At 41.5% G+C, this 22,976-nt stretch overlaps 1 protein-coding gene across 2 annotated transcripts; it reads left to right on the forward strand.

Moving 5' to 3' along the window:
- The first annotated feature begins 657 nt into the window (after nt 1-657).
- On the forward strand, nt 658-20,543 carry PLIN2 (perilipin 2). Of its 2 annotated transcripts, XM_034773359.1 has the most exons (9): nt 658-814; nt 5,905-5,960; nt 6,042-6,237; nt 6,985-7,067; nt 8,625-8,910; nt 9,224-9,408; nt 10,265-10,399; nt 11,611-11,901; nt 20,302-20,543. In XM_034773359.1, the coding sequence occupies exons 2-9, from the start codon at nt 5,931-5,933 to the stop codon at nt 20,434-20,436; spliced, it is 1,341 nt and encodes a 446-aa protein (XP_034629250.1). In that variant the 5' UTR covers nt 658-814; nt 5,905-5,930; the 3' UTR covers nt 20,437-20,543. The 2 variants fall into 2 exon arrangements, with proteins under 2 accessions (XP_034629250.1, XP_034629251.1); XM_034773360.1 differs by lacking the exon at nt 20,302-20,543 and having other exon boundaries at nt 11,611-12,847.
- The last annotated feature ends 2,433 nt before the right edge of the window (nt 20,544-22,976 follow it).

Consider the following 22,976-nt stretch of genomic DNA (forward strand, 5'->3'; position numbering starts at 1 on the left):
CGGCGGCTAGGAGCCCCGGGCCCTTTAAATCACCGCCAGAGTCCCGAGGCTCCCAGCCGCTATCCCAGGGCTCCAGCAATGGGGCTCTGGCAGCCATTGAAAGGGCCAGGGGCTCTGGCTGCTGCCCGGAGACCAGGGCCCTATTAAATTGCCAGCCTGGGGAAGCTGCCCCTGGCCGGTACGCTCGGCTGTGTACCGGCTCTTGACGATGCGCCCTACCGGCTTACTTTCACCTCTGCACCTAAGAGGCTCAGAACGAACCCCAGGTTGGTGGGAACACTTGAAGCTCGCCCCTATCCATAGATCACTTCAGAACGGCCTCCCCTCGTCTTCTAGTGCCGCCGGTGCCGCGCTACAAAGCAAATAACGGCATGACCACAGGGAAGGCAAGGGCCGCAGGCTTCTCTCCCCACCCCGATCGATCCCCGCATCAGCGAGCACCCCAGCCCCGGGCAGCCCGGCAGCAGCGGCCGCGGGCAGGCCGGACCCAGCGCTCGCTTGCTCGCTGGGCCGGGTCAGCTGACAGAGCGGCCTTTCCCAGCCGCAGCTAATCACGTGAGAGGAGAGGGGAGGGGGAGGGGGAGGGAGAAGCAGCAGCCATGACACGCAGCGATCTCGCGAGAGGAGAAAGCGGCCCCGAGGCAGCCGCTCTGCATAAATAGCCGGGGTAGGCTGCCCTGGGTCGCGGCAGCGTCCGGGAGACGGTCAGAGGCAAGCGAGGGACGGGGGTCTCAGGGCAGCTTGGTGCTAGCGCAGGGGGTGTCTCTAGGCGCAGGAAGCCCAGCGGCGGATCGGCAGCGCTCTCTGCTCCCGGGTGAGTGAAGCTGCCCTTGGCAGTGCGGGACAGCCTGTAATCTACCGCGGTAGCGCATTTTAAGCGGCTGCGGAGCTGGGTTAAACCCCGGGGCTCGCTGCGGAGCGAGTCCCCGATAATAGGGCTCGCCCCACTTCGTGCACGGAGCTAGCACAGCGCTGCGATGGCTCTCGCCCTCCCATGCCGCAGCGCCGGGCGGCCGCCAGCGCAGCCGCTGACACCCCTGCGGCAGGGCTGCAGGGGCTAGGGCAAAGCGCACGCTGGTGTGGAAGGAGAGGGGAGTGGCTGTATTTCTGGGATGTCCAGTCCAGCTATCTTAATCTGCAGGGTTCCCCTTTCAGCCTCACTCCTGTGCTAGCCTGGGAGGCTGTTCAAGCCCGTCTCCCTGGGGGCAGAGAGGGTTTTGTGTTGTTGCTTTAATGGGGCATTTAAATTTTCACTCCTAACGTTGTGTGACGCCTTCTTCATTCAGGTGGCCCTAGCAGGAGAGCTCTGTTGAGTGGTCCTTGTAGCTGGAGTAGCCTGTGGGCGTGACCAGGTGCCCCTCTCCTGTTAGCACACATGATGCTGGTCCAGTTTCTGCCCAGTGGGTCACTGAAAAGCTGCAGTTGTGATATTCATATACAGGTGTTTTGTCTGCAGTTTACACAGAGCAGATAGGAACAAATTCTTGTGTCCACTCAGTGTATTGAGTGGAAAGGGGGTTTCTTGTCACCTTGCTTGAAAGGTGAAAACCATTCACTTCTGTTTCTCTTTCTGAAAGTAGGAACAAAACTTCTGACTCAATCTGCTTATTAATTTTCCTGTCTGTGGAACTAAGCTGTCTCTAAAATATGCCTTTAAACATCAAACATAATCTGGGTCTGACTCAAACACCTTTCTCAAATGTGCTTTTCCCTTTCAACTAGAAGGGACAGTAAAAGTGGCTGAAAATATACACTAGCGTTCTTGTGGGATTATATTCATGTAGTGAACTCTAAAATATTTTGGGACCTGCAGTAATTATGGTCTGGAGATGGCTTAAGTAGTATTGGGTTAGCTCCTGGAATGAGAGGTTAAAATCATGCCTGGAATGGCTAAACTTAACTTTTCTATGAGAGAAATTCAGTATGTCCTCTATGGTGTGGGTCTTTTGGACGAGATCTTTTAAAAACTAAGGTCATGTCTGGTCTGCAAAGGTATTAAAACTTGCACAGCTTTTCCTAGAGTAGATTTCTCTTAGTGTCCTTGCTTTTAGCTAGGTGCTGCTACCCCATCCCAGTGTTGTGGTACTTTGCAGTCCAAAGGTGGTGTGTGTGTGTGGTGTTTTTTTTTTTTTTTTTTTTTTCTTCCCAGATGTGCTCTATGTATATAGTCCAGGGTGGATTTGATTTAAATCACTAGTAAAGAAGACTTGCTTTAATCATGATTTCTACATAAAAGTGCATTCTTGTTGGCTCTTAATACATTCTTCGCAACTCAGATAGATGTAGGTTTCATTTTTAGAAGGTACACACTATATATACATTTTTAAGTGATTTATTTTGAAAACTTTTCAGACTAGTTTTACAGCTATATCAGAAAATGAATGATTGTTTGGTTATTTCGTTTACCAAAGGTAATTGAAGCAGATATTCATGAAGTCATTGGGAGGTGAACCATCTCCAATTCAGCAGGTTAATCATTAACATTTGGAGGGTTTTCTTGCTTTGCTGTATTAGGAGGAGAACATCACCAGACATCTAAATTGTTTTTTTTAAACTAAAACAACAAGATTATGTATTCTGAATTTTTTTCTTCAACAGCAAACCTTATAACAAAACAAGCGTATGAATTTTTGAATTTTGTTAAACATTAAAGTTTTTTTTTTTTTTTTAAATTAGGTTTGTTTTTTGTTTTATCTAAAATAGTTTAAACCCCCCCAAAAAATTAAATCGACTGTCAGGTCAACGTGAGAAACTTAAAATATTGGCTTCTGCAGCTAACTCAGTTGTCTTCTCCATTTTCCTGTTTGGTCATAATCTGGAAAAGAAAAACAAGCTTTCCTGCTTTTTCAGGTCCTAAACAATTCCTCAGTTTGGAATGAATTAGTCCAAAGGAAGAAAATATTCTTTCTACACCAGAGGAAGAAGCTACTGCTATTTAAAAGTGAGATTGTCTCCAACAGTCTCTGAATCCAAGTGCTTAAGTGACTTCCACCAGTTCACTGGTGTGACTTTCTTTAAAACATTAGTAGCAAACATTTCTTATTCCCACACTGGGTCTCTTTTACAGCCTGCTGCCATTATAGGGTTTCCCTGCTAGTAACAGAATGCTTTAGTAGATCTCAAATCAATGAAGGCTACACTCAAAGACTTCTAGAAAATGCTGCTCAAACAGTTTCACTTTTGTTTCTACTGCCTGTCCCTCCTGTCTCACATTTACCTCCAGACTTCTTCTCCAGAGCTATTCGGGCCCCAAACCATCTTCTATTATTGAACTTTTTGAAGCTTTGCACTCTTAGAGAAGGGATTGACTCTGTACACAAATTTGCAGAGGGACAATAGGGTTGAGATCTGTCATTTCTCACCTCTATATATTTAAAAACATTTTTTGCTGTGAACAAGCATGTTATCTCTGGAGACACAAATCCACAGTTTGAGAACTGCAAAACTAAGCATCTCTGATAGTATTTTCTAGACTGAGGCCCATTGGATAGATAGACAGATTAACCTAAAGCTATACAGAAGCCCCTAGAACCACATAAGATTGGGTCCCTAATCCATGAACTATTGGAATTAATTTACAAAACTTAAACATTACATGAATAGATTGTCTCATACTATAGAATTAGACTTTACAATCCCTATTCCATGATGAGTTTTAATTAATATAGCCCTTTTCCTCAAAGTATTTTATCTCATCTGATTTAAATCAAGCTTTTTAAAATCCTGGATTTTTATCCACCCTGATAGTCTATAAAGGAAACATGACTACGGTATTTTATTGTCATCTGATGTGGAATCTATGCTGTAAGCCTTCTTAACACTTTATACAAAGTTTCCTTCCCCCCACCCACCCACGTATCTATTTGTATTTCTTAGTAATAGTCTGCTGCATGCCACATTTGTTTAGCATACAAATGGTGGCTGATCTTATTACTATATCAGAGAGGGGAGAAATACAAAAGGCATCTGCACGGTCATTCCCTGTGGGTCACCTGGCAGCGGCCACTGTTGGAAGGCAGGATACTGGGCTAGATGGACCATTGGTCTAACCCATGTGGCCGTTCGTATAATGCTATCACTCCTCGGTGTTTTGTGTACTTTTTCGTTGGGCATTAGAGGAAAAAAGCTGTGCTTGAAGCTGTAAGCAGAACAATCGAACTGAAACAGGAACTCTAGTGTTAACTACTGTACTAACTCTGTGGCACATATTAAATGTGGAACTGTTTTGTCAAGTGCTCCTGACAAACACCCCCACACTGAGGGTGGTGGCTTGCATGTGGTGTGTGTGGTTTTTTTTTTTTAAATGGTTCTTTTGTGGCCTAAACTTTATAGTGGCATTCTAATGTTCTGAGACACATGGATCTTTTGAGAATGAACAGACCCATAAAAATGCATGGTTATGTTTGACTCTTACAAATAAAGAGCATGTATTCTTGTGGCTTAGTTTCAGTGTCTTCTGTCATGTCTCTCTACACTATGAAAGTACACCATGGCTTGTTCAGGAGTACTAGTATAACCAGTCCTAACTGAATTATCTACTCCCCCTATATCTCCACAGACAGGGATGAAAGCCTGGCAGATTTAGGGGAGTTGCGTGGGAGGACTGCCAATACCATTTCCCTGGCACTACAGATGTCTGCCTGTGGAGAAGCAGGATGGGTGGGTCTTGGTGTGACAGTTGCTTTCTCTTCCAACCCCATGTGATTTGGCAATAAATGTTTACCCTGCCAACTAATTCAGGGTTCTCTGCAGTGGGGAAACCCTGCCCTGTATGTGGGACAATGGCTTGCCCTAGAACGCCCATGTGGTGGGCATGACCTTGGCACAAATAGCCCAGTCCTAAATGATCTACAGCTTACATATCTTAGGAGTGACAGGCTGAAACCCCCTGCCATTTTGGTGCAGGTGAGGAAGGAAACCAGTACAAATGCCAGCTATAAAGACAACTATGCTGCAAATTTGTTTATGCCTCTACAATTTAAATCCTTTGTAGGGGGTGGGATGATACACTACCTATTGTACAGCAATATGTACACTAGAATCTGATCCTGCAGAAACACATGTTTAACTTACAAGTTACTTGTGTGCTTAAAGTGACAAATATGTGCAAGTGTCTGCAGGATTTGGGGCCTTAGCGATACAGAAATTCCTAACCTTTTTCAAGGTTCTCCTATGAATTGACCACTTTAAAATCTAACAGTCCTGTGGCACCTTTAAGACTAACAGATGTATTGGAGCATAAGCTGTCCCCATCTGACAAAGTGGGTATTCACCCATGAAAGCTTATGTTCCAATACATCTGTTAGTCTTAAAGGTGCCACAGGACTCTGTTGCTTTTTACAGATCCAGACTAACACAGCTATTCCTGATACTTTAGTCCATTTTGAAATATTACTTGATTTTAAAGTAGCTGCAGATATTCCATTTTACTCAGTCCTCCCACCTACAATCACAATTTTTAACTCTTCAATATTTTTCTGTTGCTATGTGGAAGATGCATACAAACAGGGGTAGCCTAGATTAGAGAGACGGACTGTCAAATCAGTGAAGTAATCAGTGAAAAATTTGTTACAAACCTCTCAAACTATTTAGTTGACCATCCTTTTTATTTTTGTATCTAGTACCTGAATGCCTATTACCCAAACTGGTGAATGTGGTAGAGAAACAAAGCTGTAGCTGTCTAAATTACAGTAGAATCTCTAATTCATTATGGCCCACATTGTCTGGATCCTTCTCATGAAGGGGATGGTACACTCACAAGTATTCAAAAGCCTTTTTGGGTGGCTTTAAGAACTGCTTTCTTCTCCAGAAGGGAAAGATCTCCAGCCTACATTATTGAAGTGGAACAGTGGTATGGCTATTTGGGACTTAACTTTTTTAATTTGGATTATCTTGTTCTTGTAGGCTGTACAAGATTCAAGACCTAAAAAATGGCATTAGTAGCAGCTGACTCACAACAGGTATGTATGAGCTGATAATCAGTCAGTCTTTGTCACATAGTCAAGAAGGATGTGGGTTTAAACTTCTCTTTGTTTACACAGAATGTGGTAGCCAGGGTTGTCAACCTTCCCTTGGTGAGTTCCACCTATGACATGGTGTCCTCTGCTTATGTAAACACAAAAGATAATCATCCCTATCTGAAATCAGTATGTGAGATAGCAGAGAAAGGAGTGAAGACCATCACTGCAGTGGCCATGACAAGTGCTATGCCTATCATCCAGAAGCTGGAGCCACAAAGTAAGGCATGACTCTACTTTACTTTTTCTGTGCATTTGTTCAACTATTCCATTGAGTTCCTATATACATATATAGGCTTTTTTTTGGGGGGGGGGGGTGTAGAAAAGAATCTGGGGCACTATGAGTTAAACCTACTTGTAACAAGTTAGTGACAGCAGAAAAACTGTTACCTTTGTGCAATAAGCCATGAGCAACTGTAATTAAATGAGCTTTTATAAATAAAAGTCAAGCAAGTTCTGGATCTCCTAAGATTAAACCTCTAATGACTTGTTCCTAACGAACATTGATTTCTAAGCTTATTGCTTGAGTAAGAAACCTCTTGCTCAACTTCTGTCCTAACCCTTCACCCAGTTTTGAGCTCTGCATCATACTTCCCTTTCACCTACTTCTGAGTAAAACTTGCAGTTACAAATTTGGCAACTGTTTCATGGCTGCTTGCTCTGGTTTTAGCTCAGAGCCTATTCTTAAGAATTGGCAAATGGCCAGGAAATATTTCATCAGTCTGTTCTCAAGGTCACTTCCTTGAAAGATACGTCAATTGTTTTTTCACTTGCAAAGCACTTGAAAGCTATTATAGAATTAAGCTGCATGAACTCTTTTCCTTACTCAGTTTCTTCCTTAAAAGAACCAAAATGTTACTTGTTTGGACTGGGCTTCCTGTTTCAACAAATGTTCACCTTTAGCTTTGTGTGTAGGGTGTTTTTAAACATCACAAGGGCAACTTAATCATTCTTGAAACTTCTCTAGTTGCAGTTGCCAACAGCTATGCATGCATAGGACTGGACAAAATTGAAGAGAGGCTGCCTATACTATATCAACCAACTGACAAGGTAGATTCAATTACTGCATTTAAATCTCTAAGTGGGACAACCAGAGATTCAGTAATTCCTGGAGTAGCAAGGCTAGGAGCAGAGCACAATGTAGAAAATTTGGAACCTTGGATTTCTCCTGGACACCCTATGGCCTTTGGAGTCACTTAGTGCCTTCTCTTCCTCCCTCCCCCACCCCCAGGTGTGAGTATCCATAACTCCAGCTGAAGTCAGTGGCTGCATGGCACTATGTAATTCAGGCCCTCCATCGGTTTCCCCTCCCCCATTTAAATTGGGGGTGGGAGGGTAATACTTTCCTGACTTAACCAAGCAATATAAGGGTTAATGTTTTTGCAGTGCTTCAGATATCTAAGCACTATAGAAAGGCTTGTATCTAATTTAAGTAGAAAGCTTCCATATTAAACTTGTTACAATGACTTGAACACACTTCATTTAAAAACATTTTCTATAACTTAAAAATGAGCTCTAACTGGAGAACCAACTATGAAGTGAGAGTTGTAGCTTTCACTATTCATTTGGGTGGAAAGGAAAACTAAGTAGTGAATTTATAACTTGTCTACATATTGCTGTAGTGCCCATGGGTTCCATTTAGTATGAAGGCCCCATTGTGCAAGGTGCTGGTCAAGACATGACAATCACTGCTCAAAGAGCTTAATTTAACCTACTTCCCAGTGGCTTAGCATACTGCAAAGTAGGAGGATCCACTTTCATTGCTACCATGTGAGTACAATGAAAGAATACCTTTTGTGACTGAGAGCTCACTTTTTTCAAATTTTCATTACAACAGTCTCTTACAAGAGAGAATTTTCGACTCTTAACACTGCTGTCTTCTAGCCTGAAGTCTTTCAAGGTCTTCTAATAAAGCTAATCTCCTGGCCCTCTCTTCATATTGAGTTACTGTCCTTCCTTAAGGTAGCTGGAAGCTTCTTTGCAGGGGTTTGTTTTGGTTTGGGGGATTAGGGGACCTGTCATCAAGTAGTCTCCGGTATGGTGCTACCAAATGGGCCACATAGCTGGGTTTCTGTCTATTATGCTACTTGGGTTCCTTTTGGTAATGATGCTTCAGTACTACCTGGAAGGTTCTCTAGATATGGAAAGAGACAAACCATTTATACCACCAGGTCATAATTAGGCAATCTATACTAAAATCCACTGTAGGAAGACTAAATCTTCCTAACCCAAAGAACTCTTGATCAGAACAGGGCATTAACACCTGGTCCCTCTAAAGAGTCAAAGGTTAGGCACACACAACTTTTTGGAAAACTTGTTCCTTAAGGAACAAGTCTCGTTTTTTCCTATCCTACTCATTCTAGGCTTGCATCAGTGTAAACTACTAATCCACTTTGTGGTGGAAATGCCTCCTTTAATGCTGATTGAGTAGCTGTAGGTTTCTGCTTGTTATGACAGCCAAAATTCTATCACTGTAGTGAATGCCTCTTAAAGAATCCTGAAACCAGTTATACTAAACATTAGTTCTCTAAGTTCTGGATTTATACACTTTCCAAAAGTAAATACCTCCCCACTACTAAATGAGGAATCTGCTTCTCTTCCTTGCAGGTGGTCGCCAATGCCAAGGATGTAGTTGTTGGTGCAAAAGATGCTGTAACAATCACTGTGACTGGTGCCAAGGATACTGTTGCCCATACAATTACTGGAGTCATGGACAAGACTAAAGAAGCTGTGCATGACAGTGTGGAAATGACTAAGTCAGTTGTCAATGGCAGTATTAACACTGTCCTGGGAAGCCGTGTGGCGCAGATGGTGAGCAGTGGGGTGGATAGCGCACTCAGCAGGTCGGAGACTCTTGTAGACCATTATCTTCCACTTACTGAAGAGGAGCTAGGTAAGACTACTTGAGATGAGACCCTAACTGGGGATGGGGATTGGGAGTGGGGGAGAGACAAGCAGTGTCACTTGACAACCCTACTAGTTGAATGGAGTGGCACTGTATTGACACTAATCTCAGACATGGCCCTTCACCATGCCAACCATGATCCCTGCTGACAAGAAGGCAAGGCATATGAACGAAAGTGATATTTGGAATGAAGGGGTAGGTTTTTGCCCCATCCAGATACATGTTGGACTGCCATGTAATCCTTCAGAGGCTGGACTGCTAACCTAACTTTTAGTCAGTCTTAACTAATTTTTCTCTCTAGCAAAAGAAGCTACAAAGGTTGAAGGATTTGAAGCTGGAGTTCAAAAGCCAAGCTACTACATTAGACTTGGATCCTTGTCTTCAAAGGTCCGCAGCCGTGCCTACCAACAGGCCTTAATCAGGGTTAGAGATGCTAAGTACAAAAGCCAAGAGACCATTTCACAGCTCAATTACACTGTTAATCTGGTAAGTTAACAAGAATTCTGATTTGGGGTGTGAAGTGTAAATGCAAAATCTCTTGGTAGTCTTTATCTTAGAACTGTTAAACATGGATAACTTAGCTAAAATTGTTTCACTATTTAAATCAAAGGTTCTTAATGGTACAAAACACCTCCATTATCTTTCAAGTTCTCATCTCTTAATCTAAAACCAATTCAGGCTCCACTCCTAAAATAAGATTGCATCTATTTTGCAAGGCTAAGAGGAAAATATACCAGTTTAATACTGGTTGCTGTTTAAAGGACTAGCTTAGACCCTAAAGTGAAGAATGTCTTGCAGTTCTAGTGTGTGTTTAAAAAAAAAAAAAAAAAAAAAAAAAAAAAAAATCCTACTCAATTCCATTAGTAGAGTAGGATTCTTTAAATCTTGTTATGACTAACTTTTTCAAGTTGGAACAGAGGGTCCTGTGGCACCTTTAAGACTAAAAAGGTGCCACAGGACCCTCTGTTGCTTTTTACAGATTCAGACTAACACAGCTACCCCTCTGACTTTTGAAGTTGGAACTACTTGTTCTTGCATGCTCCTGAATTGTTAGAATCATGCAACAGAATACTCCTCATTCTCAGTCCTGGTATACAGTTTCTCATTTCTTTCTAAGACCTGTACATTACTTCAACACTTGCACACGATACTACTAGAAAACAAGAGGAAGGCAGACTTCTTCTTCCTCCCCCCTCCCGGTCACTCTAAAAATATCCTTTCACCCAACAAAACTGTCCCCCTTGAAGTGACTTTTTTGCAGAGTGGGAGGGCTAGAGAACATTTATAATCACCCTAAACTGTTTGGGATCCTTGCTTCACTACCTCATTGGTTGTTTCCTAGATTGAGTATGCCAGAAAGAACATGAATAGTGCCAACCAGAAACTTCATGATGCCCAGGAAATGCTATATCAGTCCTGGGTAGAATGGAAGAAAAACACAGGCCAAAATGATGGTGATGACTCTCACAGTGCTGAGGTAAGTAAATGTACCAAGAGTATAAATGACTTATTACAAAGTATATACATACAAGTAACTAACTTTTGGTCCTTGAGTTTTCAAAATGATTCATGGAATATCCTATGCTGCTAAGATGCACTACAAGCATGAAGAACTGGAATGGTGTCTCACCCCTTCCCCCTGCTGCTCCCATTGCTCTGCAAAATTAATTAAATTTAGCTCAATGGTGGCCAGCTTCAGTAGTGACTTGGTTATTGGCACCAGACATAATTAGTGATGCAAGCTAATTGGCTACACCTATTGTGTTCATTTCAACAACAAATTAGTTTAACTAGATGCAGATGTTTCCTAGAACCCTAAACATCATTGCAGTAATGGTCTAATGCAGTAACTGGGTGCCACTTTCTACTACAGTCTCCAAATGCTGCTATAATTTTAGCAGTCAAGCTTTGGCATACTTATTGCAGCTCTTTTTTTTTTTTTTTTTTTATTTTATTTTTTAGAGAATTAAAAAAAGGCCTTTTGACCTCTATACTCAGCTGCCATGACCTACTGTCCAGATAGACTCACAAGCTCAAACTATTGCTAGGGGATAAGCTACTGATGACTTGCTCTCCTAGTTAGGCATTCAGATCTGTCCTGGACACCTTTTCATCTAGATTATCTTTGGAAGGTCAGAACAATTTGGGTGGGACTAACAATGCAATTTTTTTTTCTTTTCCCTACCCTGCCAGACTATTCCCTCTCCTTCCAAGCCTCTTAGCAGGATTGGTTGCTAACTGCACAAATGCAGTAATTGATTAGCTGAACTTAAAATGCTATCTCATAAGTGCTTGTAGTGTTAAGCTGGAAGCATTAACTGTTTCACTAAAAACCAATTGAATTATTGAGCTTGAACTACAGTACAGTTAGCTGAGACAAGGAACAGCCAGACCTCTTCTATACATGACATGTAGTGCACTTCAGAGACTTGAACCCTTGAAGGCTGCATGTAACCCGGGTCTGTCAGACATGTTTTCAAAAGCAAGGACCCTAGTAAACTCCTTCAAGCCAACAGCTTAATAGTTTTTTCTATGAAATGAAGGCCCTGCTCTCATCTGCCACATCTCAATTCTCCATCTCCCCTTCATTCCGTGGTGTGCTTTCAGCAACAGTACAGTTGCTGCAGTGACCAACTCTCTGGTCAATGAAATGCTTAACTCTAAAGTGCTATTCTGCTTTGTTTCCAGCACATTGAATCACGCACACTCGCTATTGCACGGAGCCTGACTCAGCAGCTTCAGACCACTTGCCTCACCCTGGTGTCCAGTATACAGGGGTTGCCGCAGAACATTCAGGACCAAGCCCATCATGTTGGGGCAATGGCAGGAGACGTCTATAGGAGTTTCCACTCTGCTTCGTCTTTCCACGAAGTATCAGATAACCTTCTCACCACTAGCAAAGGACACCTGAAGAAAATGAAGGAGTCTCTGGATGATGTGATGGATTATCTTGTTAACAACACACCACTCAACTGGCTGGTAGGTCCCTTTTACCCACAACTGGCTGGGTCTCAGCATGCTGAGCGCAAGGGTGAAGGGGAGAAAAATGCCAGCCAGGATGACAAACAGCCTGAACACAGCACAAATTAAATTGCATAGCCCACACATACTCTGCAGTCTGAGCTAACAAGGTGACTTAACTACTGTAGCTGCCGGGGGACCTATGGGGGGGAAAAATATCCAGTGTGGGGATGGTGGAGGCCTAAAGATATGAATGTGTCCTTTCTCCTCTAAGGAGAGAGGAACTTTCATTAGAAAAAGGATTTTGCTGTCCTGTCTAAGGGCCTCTGAAAATAATGACCAGCATAATGTGCCTTGAGGCTTGAAAGTTCAGCAGCTTACAGCAGTGGTTCACCTTGTTTAGTTACCTGGTTAAGAAGCCTCTTGTCTGACAAAGTGTCCAATATCAGACCTTAAATGGAACTCATTGCACCCAAAAACTTTGACTAGTCTGTGACCTGTGCAGGAAAAATATAAAAGTAGTATGATCTCATTTGGCACTCCATTTAAAAGTCCTGTAGCTCAGCAAGAGAACTTGATCAAACTTCCACTGATGTTTCAGTATCCAATTGTGCACTTGGCTATGATGACTCCGACTGTACAATTGTCTTAAGAATTGCCTCATTGGACAGGTCACACAAGCATAATGCCTTAATATGAATCTGCTACTTGATTTGCTTTCAAGTAAGGCTTCTAACGTGTTCAGCCAAAGTTATGTAAATGCTGAGTTTTCATTGCCCTGATTAAAATTTTTTTTTCTAAAAAATTCTTATTTAACTACCCAATAAATTAACTAAAAGCAGTACTGAGAATTAAATCTGCAGTATGGAATATGAACACATGTTTGTACCAGGGTGCCTAGTCTCATGTGTCTTTGTAGTGCTTTTTCACCTTTTTTTGTAATTTTGTATGTTCAGTAATAAATGCTTCAGCAGCCAAAGTCGGTCTCATTTGAATGGTGTAAAAACAAACATTTTAGCACTTCCTTATTAAATACTGTGACTCACTGTCTTGTTAAATTGAATTGGGTCCAGGAGAAGGCAGGCTTGAAATGCGAACAAAGTAGATACAAACTACTGGTTACTAACCCACATCAGATGCATTACACATAGAGATGGGTCAGATGTTGCTGCTGCATTTGTTTCCTACCTGTGAGTCCCCATCCACCCTTCCGCTCCCTCTTAGCTTTATTCCAGCTTGTCTGTGCTTATTGTCTGCCTTAGTGAAAACCTGGACTGTAGAAATGACTGCTCAGTAATGTAAAGGAGGTGGTCTGTGCAGTATGGCCTGGACAGATGTTTGTCCTGCTTGCAGTATGGGCATTCTTACATGTGACTTCTAATACCTACTGCACTGGCAGTCCTCCCCCTGCAGCCAATATACTTAATTTGAAAAATCAGAACTGAAAATAGATGGCTGTCCTGTGTGGTTTTTGTATAATCAAACCTGCATTTGAAACTACAAAGACTTGAAACTTAATCACACTACTTAATTTGCTTATTATGTGTGCTGCATATTGTACACTCTGGAGAGATGTAATTTTAAAAAATTCTGATATGTACTAATGGACAATAGTTAACTTATTCTACCCTAGGTCAAGCTTGGACTAACCAGTTCCCCCATCTGGGCTCTCCCTATTGGCACAACTAAAGCCTCAAACCACTGCATATCCACTACTAGAAATGAGGATGGCTTCTTTGTGCCATACTGCAGTAAAGCAACCATTTAAAGATGAAAATCAAAGTAGCTAGTGAATTCAAAGTGAATAGTGGGCTGAGGCTGGTGGAAGAGACCTTCATGCTTAATGAATGGGCAGGTTAAGATGTTCAAGCTTCTGGGTTAATAGCTTCTTACCAAATTCATGGTCCATTTTGGTCCATTTCAGTCATAGGATTTTTAAATAGCTGAAATTTCAGTGTTGTAATTGTAGGGGTGGGGGGGAGTCCACAAGGTTATTGTAGGGAGGTTCGTGGTACTGCTACCCTTAATGCTGCTGCCAACAGTGCATAAGTGCCTTTGGAGCTGGAGAGCGTCAGCTGCTGGCCAGGTGCCCCACTCTGAAGCCAGCAGCACAGAAGTAAGGGCAGCATGGCATGGTATGGTATTGCCTTCAGAGCTGGGCACCCAGCCAACAGCTGCCACTCTCCAGTTGCCCAGCTCCAAAGGCAGCACAGAAGTAAGGGTGGCAATACTGCAACCTACCTAAAATAACCTGGTGCCCCCCCACACAACTCCCTTTGGGTCAGGACCCCCAATTTGAGAAACACTGATCTCCCCTGTAAAATCTATATAGTACAGGGTAAAAGCACAAGACCAAATTTTTATGGGGGAGACCAGATTTCATGGCTCATGACACTTTTTTTTATGCCCATGAATTTGGTAGGGTGCTAGTTATTAATAGTGGACTCAAGAGTATTCTAATGGATTTGTTTTTAATGTGCCATGAGATAGGGACTGATTTCTGCTGTTCCCTTTAACCTGTATTTTGACCTTGTAAAATCTCTAATCTTAAGGTTTTGGGTTTTTTTTTAATTATTTTACAAATGTAAGTAGGACTGTGGATACTGGAACAACTGTTGGTAGCTCAGACAACCCCCTGCATTCTCCCTTATTGTTGGCTTGTGGTTATCGGTGGAGAACAAAGTCCTAATTCAAACTAAGGCACTAGCAAGCTGCTGTAATTTACATATTGAGGGACCAAAAGTGCAGGAGGAAAAGCCAACAGGTTGTAAGTTAAAGTAGGAGTCCTAGTGCCTCCTGTTGGACCCTCTTCTGGGCCTTTTGGCATGTAAGTTACACACCAACTTAAACTATGGGATGAATTCAGAGGATGTGTCAGGAACTATAGCACACCATGAATGAGCAAGTCTGTCTGTGTAACTCCCTTGCTGAAGGGATTTGAAGGTGTGGAAAATCTAAAGCAGCTTAGATCTCTGAATTGGCCCTAAACTTTCTCCATGGTAAATTGACAGTTTAAGAACTCCTTAAAACGAACCAAAAACCCACTTTTTTTTATGCAGAAGCCACACAATGGAGTTTCATGATCAGTTGAGGAGTGAGTTGGTGGTAGAGGATTATTAGTAAAAGCACTTGCAGCTACAGTAGCTAGGACTGAGGACAAATGGGTTGTAGTGCTAGACTGGGGTAGTCACTTGGACCATGGGCCAAATCCACACTGCCAGACACTGAACAGACTGCAAAATCTTATTTACTTAACATTATTGTTGCAGTGGGAGATGGTATAGTCAGGGTCTAAACTACAGAAAAACCTTGATCAAGAAATTTTGGACTTTAACAAAAAATAGACTATCCCTGTGCTAGACTCTATCCAAATGGGTGCCTGTGAAAGCATGATGCTGTCAGTTCTCCCAATCTGAGCACAGAGGCAGCCTTGGGCAGTAGAGGGAAGACTAAGAAACCAACTGCTACTCCCAGGTAGGCTGAGAGATTCAGGATTGAATTTCCAAATGTCAGCTGTTCGAGGCGGGTGGGTCCCTGGGAGTGGAGCTCTTGAGCAGCCCTGGTCAGCCATTCTCCTGAACCATAAGACTGAGCAAAAGTATTCAGGTGACCTGCTGACCCCTTTCTAAGAAGGTAAGACTTGCCACCTGAGGAAGAGCTCAGAAAAGGTCTCCAGGAAGAGACAGCTACTACAGCATTAGGAGTAATTTCCTTAGATGAATAGGGAACTGAGGTCAAACAAGTGAATATTCTGGGTTCTGACCTTCCCCCTCATAGTTGAAGGGGAGCAGTATGGTTCACAAATGCTAGTTAAACTGAATCACAACTAACTCATTCAGCTCTTTCCTTGAGACTGTAGCTGTCTGTATACAGCTGTTCCCTAAGCAGCTCCTGCCACATGACTCCAGATATCAGCTGTGTCTAAGCTCCCATTAGATAGCTCCAGTGCTAAATTACAACACCTAGTGCAGATGCATCCGTGGGCTGGTCCGTGGTTTGACTACATCCATATTTGCCTGCTACCAAAATGGTTTAACATTGTACTGTATTTGCTATGGGACTATTTTGAAGCTATAGCCTAAAAGCATAATAAATCTTCAAATGGGAAGAATCTGTACGGCTGATAAAGCCCTGGTAAGAGTAGAAGCTGTTCATATAGATGTCTAACTTTTTTTTCTTTTTTCTTTTTAAACCTTCCTTACCATGCTTGCATAATGAATAGCTCAACTGCACTTGGTAGAAACTCTCCCCTCTGCCATCAGCCTGAGAATAAACATGAGCTTTCATCTTTCTTTAAACATTGTTTGTGGTTTGATACACTATTCCAGTAGGTCATTATACAATGTAATGTGATTGCAGTGACATAATGATTAGTGTGGGTGGGGGGGAGATCTGAAACAACCAGACAATCTTCTAGATGTGGGAGGAAAACAAAAAACCAAACCACTATACGTCTCAGCTATTGATTTCTGGAGTCAGCTTCACCTCATAACTTCCTTTCCTATACAGTGACAATCATTTTGTAAGCTACCCAAGTCTTCAATATACTGATTTATAAACAAGTACACTGACCCCTAGAGTAAAGTGTTATAAAGTAATAATTGGTAAAGTTAAGCCTCATTTAATTGTAATGCAAGATCTTTGACATAAAGATGAGCCTGACTGACTCTACACCCACTTTTAGATACTGGTTACTACTACTTCAGGTTTTTGGCCTAGAATAACAATTTAAGGTTCCAGAAAACACTTGTACCTTGCAATGCTTTTCTACTCCAAAAGTGAATACTTAACTTGAGGAAGTTAAGTTCTGGAATATGTACTTGGATATTATTATAAAATATGTCCCTACTTTACACAGTGCTCTCTGGAACAAAGAGCTTTCAGTTTCCATAATAACATAGTGACAGCTTCTTTGAGGGATCAAGAGGGGTTGGAACATATTCTACTCTCAGCAGACTATCTTAATAAAACACATGTTGGTGCTCTTTGTAACATTATTACTGACTACACCAGGACTCTCAGGCTCCATAATGCATTGACTGCTTACAAATCTTTTTTCCCCCTATATGAGTTGAGAAAAAATTGCCAAAAAGTCTCATCCACAAAAATGAGGCCCCATATTCTAACCTGCAATTATCAATTAATTTTGTGGATTGCTTTCTCCATAGAGTATTAAACTCAGGCAGTTCAGTGCTTGTTGTTTTAACATCTGGTTAGTAGTATTGTGAATACTCATTAATTAAATATTAATATCTGTTCTGAATGTATTAGTTTTGAAACTTCTTAGATTGAAACTTGAGTTTTTTTGAAGTTTTCAGTCTCTTAGATGCATGCAAATAAAGGCAGAATCCATGTGCTAAAACTGTAAAGTAAGGAACTGCTTTTCTATGCTCATTGTATGTAGTTGTTTCAAAAGTCTTCAAAGCCCCCACATTTTTCTTACTAAAGTTACAAAATACACATTAAATTCTGATAAGACAGTGGCTAAATGCACATATCACTAGAGTACAGTAACTTTTTATGGAGTAAAGTAACTTAATAGATTATGTAACTAGTGTTGATGGAGGGGGAAGGAGTGCAAGAGATGTTTTACCTGCCTTTTTTGGTCATAATCACACAAAAAATGAGGATTACACGTTCTCCCATTCCCCATCAAATATGAAACAACTGATCTATAAGGGCAAATACAGAGGTGATGTAGAAGTTAGACTCTCTTACATTAAAGGCTTATAATTGGTAGGGGTTTTTGCATTGATCTCTATGGGGGTTTGCATAAATGTATAAATGTGCTCCACTGGTGCAACTTACCAGATTCAGAATAAAGATAAATCTGATGCAAACCCTGTTGTTGGCTGACATGGTGCATTTACACAGGGTTTGCAGCTGGTGTAGCAATCGCTAATATTAATAGGCCCTAATTTAGAGTCCCTTAGAGCTACTTACATCCATTCTTTTAATATCTAAAGGAGTTTAAGTGCAAGTAACTTGACAAGGTGGCTGGAGAAGGTGTAAATGACTGTGACTCCAATGTAGACTCCCTTAAATATGAGTATAGTGGGCAGAAGTAGTTCTGCAGGCGTGTATTGCAAGTCTAAGGCTATGTCAACACTGTGCATCTTACAGTGGCACAGTTCTATTGCTACATCTGTGCCTCTGTAAGGTACTCCATGTAGCCCCTCTGTCAGCAGGAGAAAGCTCTCCTACCACCTACCAACAAAATAAAACCACCTCCAATGAGGGGTGATAGCTTTGTTGGTGAGAGAGTCTCCCCCACAGACAAAGTGCTGTCCACACTGGCGCTTTTCGTCAGGAAAACTTTTGTTGGGCAAGGGTGTGTTTTTTTTTCCACATCCCTGACTGATAAAAGTTTTACTGACAAAAGTGCAGTGTAGACATAGCCTAACTTACTTATCGCCTCCACATTTGGCTCCTGATATCTTGGTTACATTGTTTTAGATTTCCTAGTGCGTTACTAGTGTGGCAAGGAGTGCTATGTCCAGATCCTGAAAGTATACAGAGTTATTTTAAATGTGTTACTATGTGGAGTCTTTCTTACTATGTGGATGTTTTGTGCAGCAGCGTGCAGAGTAATTTCTGCCAATAGAGGGATGGAGCCTCATTCTTGCTGCCATCTGAAGTCAGTGGGATTAATGCTATTGATCTCATTAGAAGATCAAGCTCTATCTAAAACTAGTCAATGGCTGCTGTAGGCCTTTATGCTGCACTCCTCATGCTAAGTGTCATCATCCTGGGGCTCAAGCAATGTCTTTTGAAACCCAGTTTTATTTTACTGGAGGCACTCATCTCTCTGGAGCCCTGTTCTAGATTCCCTACCTGTAAATCAACTTCAGAGCCAGAGCTCCACAATCTAGAGAGGTTGCTGAGTAATATGAGGAGCCACTTCCTTCTTGGGCCCATGCCTCCCTGTTCCAAAGGTGTCATCCCCGATAACAAGGACTGAGCATAGTTTGCTGCATAGCAGTGAATACAGTGCATCAAGATAGTTCTTTAAAGAACAAACTTAACAGAGGGGGGGAAAAATAAACTGGGTTGCTTCTCAGTCTAGCATGTTTCAGATAGTTCAATTGGAGTAGGAGATTCATTGCTATTTGCTTGCTATTTTATCCTAACTGTAAACCCAAGCACCATACACATCCTGCAGTTGCTGCACAAATGCTGTAGCTGAGTTTGTGTTTTCTCAGCTTGCTTACATTTAAGCCAACTCTGCATTAAAATGTGAAAAATATATTTACTTTGCTCAGACTGGGTAACATTTTCAAAAACGCCTGAATCAGCTAGCGTAAATCCCATTTTCAAATGTTCCCAAGCTCCTAAATCACATACATTTCACTGACAGGAATGGAAATTAAGCTCCTAAATGGCTTCTGAAAATTTTGCCCAACATCTAGATGTGCTAAGAGCTTTACTAACCAATTTAACATACATATAAAAATCACTTTGACCGTCATTGCTCACTCAACAGTTAACGGTCCATACTAATTCTACATACCCAGTTACGGCAGGGATTGAATAATATGCAACATTGAAACTGAGAAGTGCATGAGTGATGGAATGGGTATTCTCCACTTGTAGTAGAGTAGTGTCAATTCTGCTGGGGATGATGGTTGTTGGTTTAAAAATATATTATTAGTAGCTCTTGAGTTGATAACTATTATGAAGTTACTTGGTGGCAGATTTGAGCTATGACAAATGAAAGTTTAGCCATGTAGTCTGTTTCTTAAAATGTTGATCAGTGTGAGTCCATTACAAATATAAACTTTCCTTGGCAAACTATTGTGAAATGTTAATTTCTCACAATTAGAGGCAATCACTTCCCCATACAATTTCTTCAGAACAAGATTGAAGCCTACTGCCTCAATTGAGTGCAGTGTAGAAGAGCTTGTGTTGATATCACCTGTGCTGTATCTGTTCTGTGAATAACCAGGCTCTCCAACTAGCTCCTTACATAACCATTAATTTTTTCTCTATCCCTCATTCCCCTCTGAAGTTTGAAGAGGACTGAAGATAAAGATGATATAGCAAACATATATAACACCTATAAATTGATGAGATATAATATACACTGTCTCTGCAAGAGACTAATCTTATTAGAAAACCTTCTTAACATACCACCCCAAAGTATTATGAAATGTTCTGTGTTTGAGTGCAGTTCTGTTCCACCTTTATTATAAGAATGTATCCATTAATACACTAATGTATATTATTTAAGATGTTTCTGTCATTCTATCTATCTAAAATAAGACTGAGAATGTTTGATTTGCTTAATACTTTGGGCCTGATTTTCAGAAGTACTGAACACCTTGGTTGACTTCAGTTGGAGGCATGAGTGGTCAGCTCCCTGCAAATCAGGTCCTTCAGTTTTTACCTTCACATTTATTTGGATTTCTTCCTCTGCAGGTGCCAGATTTCACTATCACAGACTTGTCTTCAGAATCTGATGAAATTCCAGACATTTTGGGTTTGGATGAGGAAGACCAGCAAGATTTTTCACGCACAAATGGTCCTATCACCACAGGACCAAGAGCTGAATAAACATCAGGCACAAAACTGTTCTCTTGATTTGATATGTTTTTTTTTTTTGCCATGTTAACTTATATTTCTGCTTTTTAAAAAGAAATCTATCTAGCTCTTGGAATGTACAGTTTTTGGATCAATTTTGTTTCACTTAGCTGCATTGAAATTCTGATTTGCATCTCTTTTTTTAAGGACTGCATTTTAGTGTAACTCAATAGCATGGGTGTCAAACTTCCATCTTCCAGGCCTCCTATGGCCCAATCAGTGTGTAGCCGACTGGTGTACACATCCATTTAAAACTGCCCTGCTATTTTGTTTGCTGTCAGGAACAGCCAAAATAGCACTCCAGCATTTTGCACAAAGGACTGTCAGTAAAAGGAAACTGACTAGGATTTGCTGATAAAAGTTTCCCTTTTTAGTCTATGTGTAAAGCACTTCTGCATCTACCTCTTTGCTGCTGAAAAGGACTACAGGCTTGGCTTGTCCATGGGATCCTAGTCAGTTTTGGTGAGACTCTGTGTCTAAAGAGCTTGAAACAGTGTCCTTTGTAAGAAGTGTTTAGAATGAAAAAACTCCATTTCCCACTGCATCCCTTCCATGTGTAAGTACTTCTGCTGTCTGGGGGAGACTAAGAATGGGAATTGGGGTTAGAAGAGCCCAAATATGGGGCAAAGTGCAGAAAAAATACAAATAAGAAGGCAGGGAACACAAAGGGAGAAAGGAGACAGGAATAAAAAAGACATAAAAAGGAGAGTGAAAAGGAGAAAACGAAGTATGGAGGAGAGATACAAATAATCATGGGCAAAAGACAAACAGAAAGAAAGATAGAGGAGAAACTGAATTGAAGGAGAAATTGTGGTAGTAACTTAGACACACACCATCTTTTTTGCTGAATAACCAAATAGAGCGATTAATTTTAATAACTTAATGGCCTGATACTGCACTTCTTGCACGCACCATTGACTTCGGTGGGAGTTTTGGAGTATGCGAGGAATGCTGCAGGATCAGACCCATTCAATGTTATGTTATTATTTATAGATCATGTTCTATTCTTATTCTTTGTGCAAAAATCCTACTGTCATCACTGGGAAGCCATTGTGGATTTGTGGGTTTTATATGGTGCTAATTTTGTAGACCAGGCCCACAGATCCTGATTAGGCTCTCGCTATAGAATGAGGTTGACACTCCTACTCTATCATAAGGTACTATCTGATTTTTGTGAAAGCTTTTAAGTCTAGTCACTGAAATGCCTTGAAATAAAGTTTGATCTATAAATCTTAGAGTTGGTATGGTTGGACTTCTCTTCTTCGTTGTCTCTTGTACTTAATTCCTGTCTAAAGAGCTCTCATTTTGATTATTTGAAGTAGGGGAAAGAATGCACTTAAAAAGGACCAGATCGGCTTCTGATTCACAAATAGTCAGATATACACTGAGTTGCACCTGACCCTACCCAGGCAAGGGACAGACTCACTTGTGGGGCTCACAGATACCCATTTGTGGGACAACCCAAATTGACTCCTGTATTCTGAATGCAGATTCACAAAGCCAGATAGGGACTGATTATATTTGTTGTAATATAACAGGTGCTATGGTGTAATGATTTTATTTGCAAAGTGACAGATAATGTTTGACAACAATGTGGCATGAATGACTTTGACAGGTAGGGTATGTCTAAGCTTAAAACGCTACAGCAGTACAGCTGCAGCACTGTTCTTGTAGCTCTTCAGCGTAGATGCTCACTACAGTGACAGGAGCGGTTCTCCCATCATTGTAGTTAATCCACCTCACTGAGGCTATGTAGAAACTACAATTTATGTTAATACAAGTTATGTTGTTTAGGGGTGTGAATAAGCTGCCTCCCTGAAAGACATAAATTACACTGACCTAAGTGCCAGTGGAGACAGCGTTATGTAGGTGGGGGAGCTTCTCTCGCCAACATAGCTACGGCTCCTTGTTTGGGCTGGATTAATTAAGTGAGCGGGAGAGTTCTCTTCCATAGGCTTAGAGCATCTGCCCTAGCAGTGCTACAGTGCAGTGCTGTAAGCTATGTAGTGTAGCCATGGAGTGCTGCCTACACTGGGGGTTAGACTGGCATAGCTATGTCTCTCAGGTGTGGATTTTTCACACCCCTCACAGATGTCGCTATGCCAAGGTAAGTTTTCAGTGTAGACCAGCCTGTATTAAAATATTCCAAAAGATAGCAGTAAGTCGAGTCTTTTTGGAGTTGCCCAAAATCTGCCTGGCTGAGGGAGGTGTGTTTAATTTGCATTAAATGTTACAAATTTTAGTTTGTAATCTTCTTTAGTTTAAAGGTGGGGGGGGAGAAGAGATTGTCTGTTTGTTTATGATGCATAGAGAAGTCCTGAATGGTTATTGGTGGGTTGGCTATCCAAGAAAACAATGAGGAGTCCGGTGGCACTTTAAAGACTAACAGATTTATTTGGGCATAAGCTTTCGTGGGTAAAAAAACTACTTCTTCAGATGCATGGAGTGAAAATTACAGATACAGGCATAAATATATATTGGCACATGAAGAGAAGGGAGTTACCTTACAAGTG

This window comes from Trachemys scripta, chromosome 6 (assembly GCF_013100865.1).
Source record: "Trachemys scripta elegans isolate TJP31775 chromosome 6, CAS_Tse_1.0, whole genome shotgun sequence".
Lineage (NCBI taxonomy): Eukaryota > Metazoa > Chordata > Testudines > Emydidae > Trachemys > Trachemys scripta.

What these genes read in the sequence shown, in the direction of transcription:
- PLIN2 (XM_034773359.1), top strand. Translation starts at nt 5,931, where the DNA reads ATGGCATTAGTAGCAGCTGACTCACAACAG. An exon ending in CCAGAAGCTGGAGCCACAAA is followed by an intron (nt 6,238 to 6,984) that starts GTAAGGCATGAC and finishes AAACTTCTCTAG; the next exon opens with TTGCAGTTGCCAACAGCTAT. An exon ending in ATGACTCTCACAGTGCTGAG is followed by an intron (nt 10,400 to 11,610) that starts GTAAGTAAATGT and finishes CTTTGTTTCCAG; the next exon opens with CACATTGAATCACGCACACT.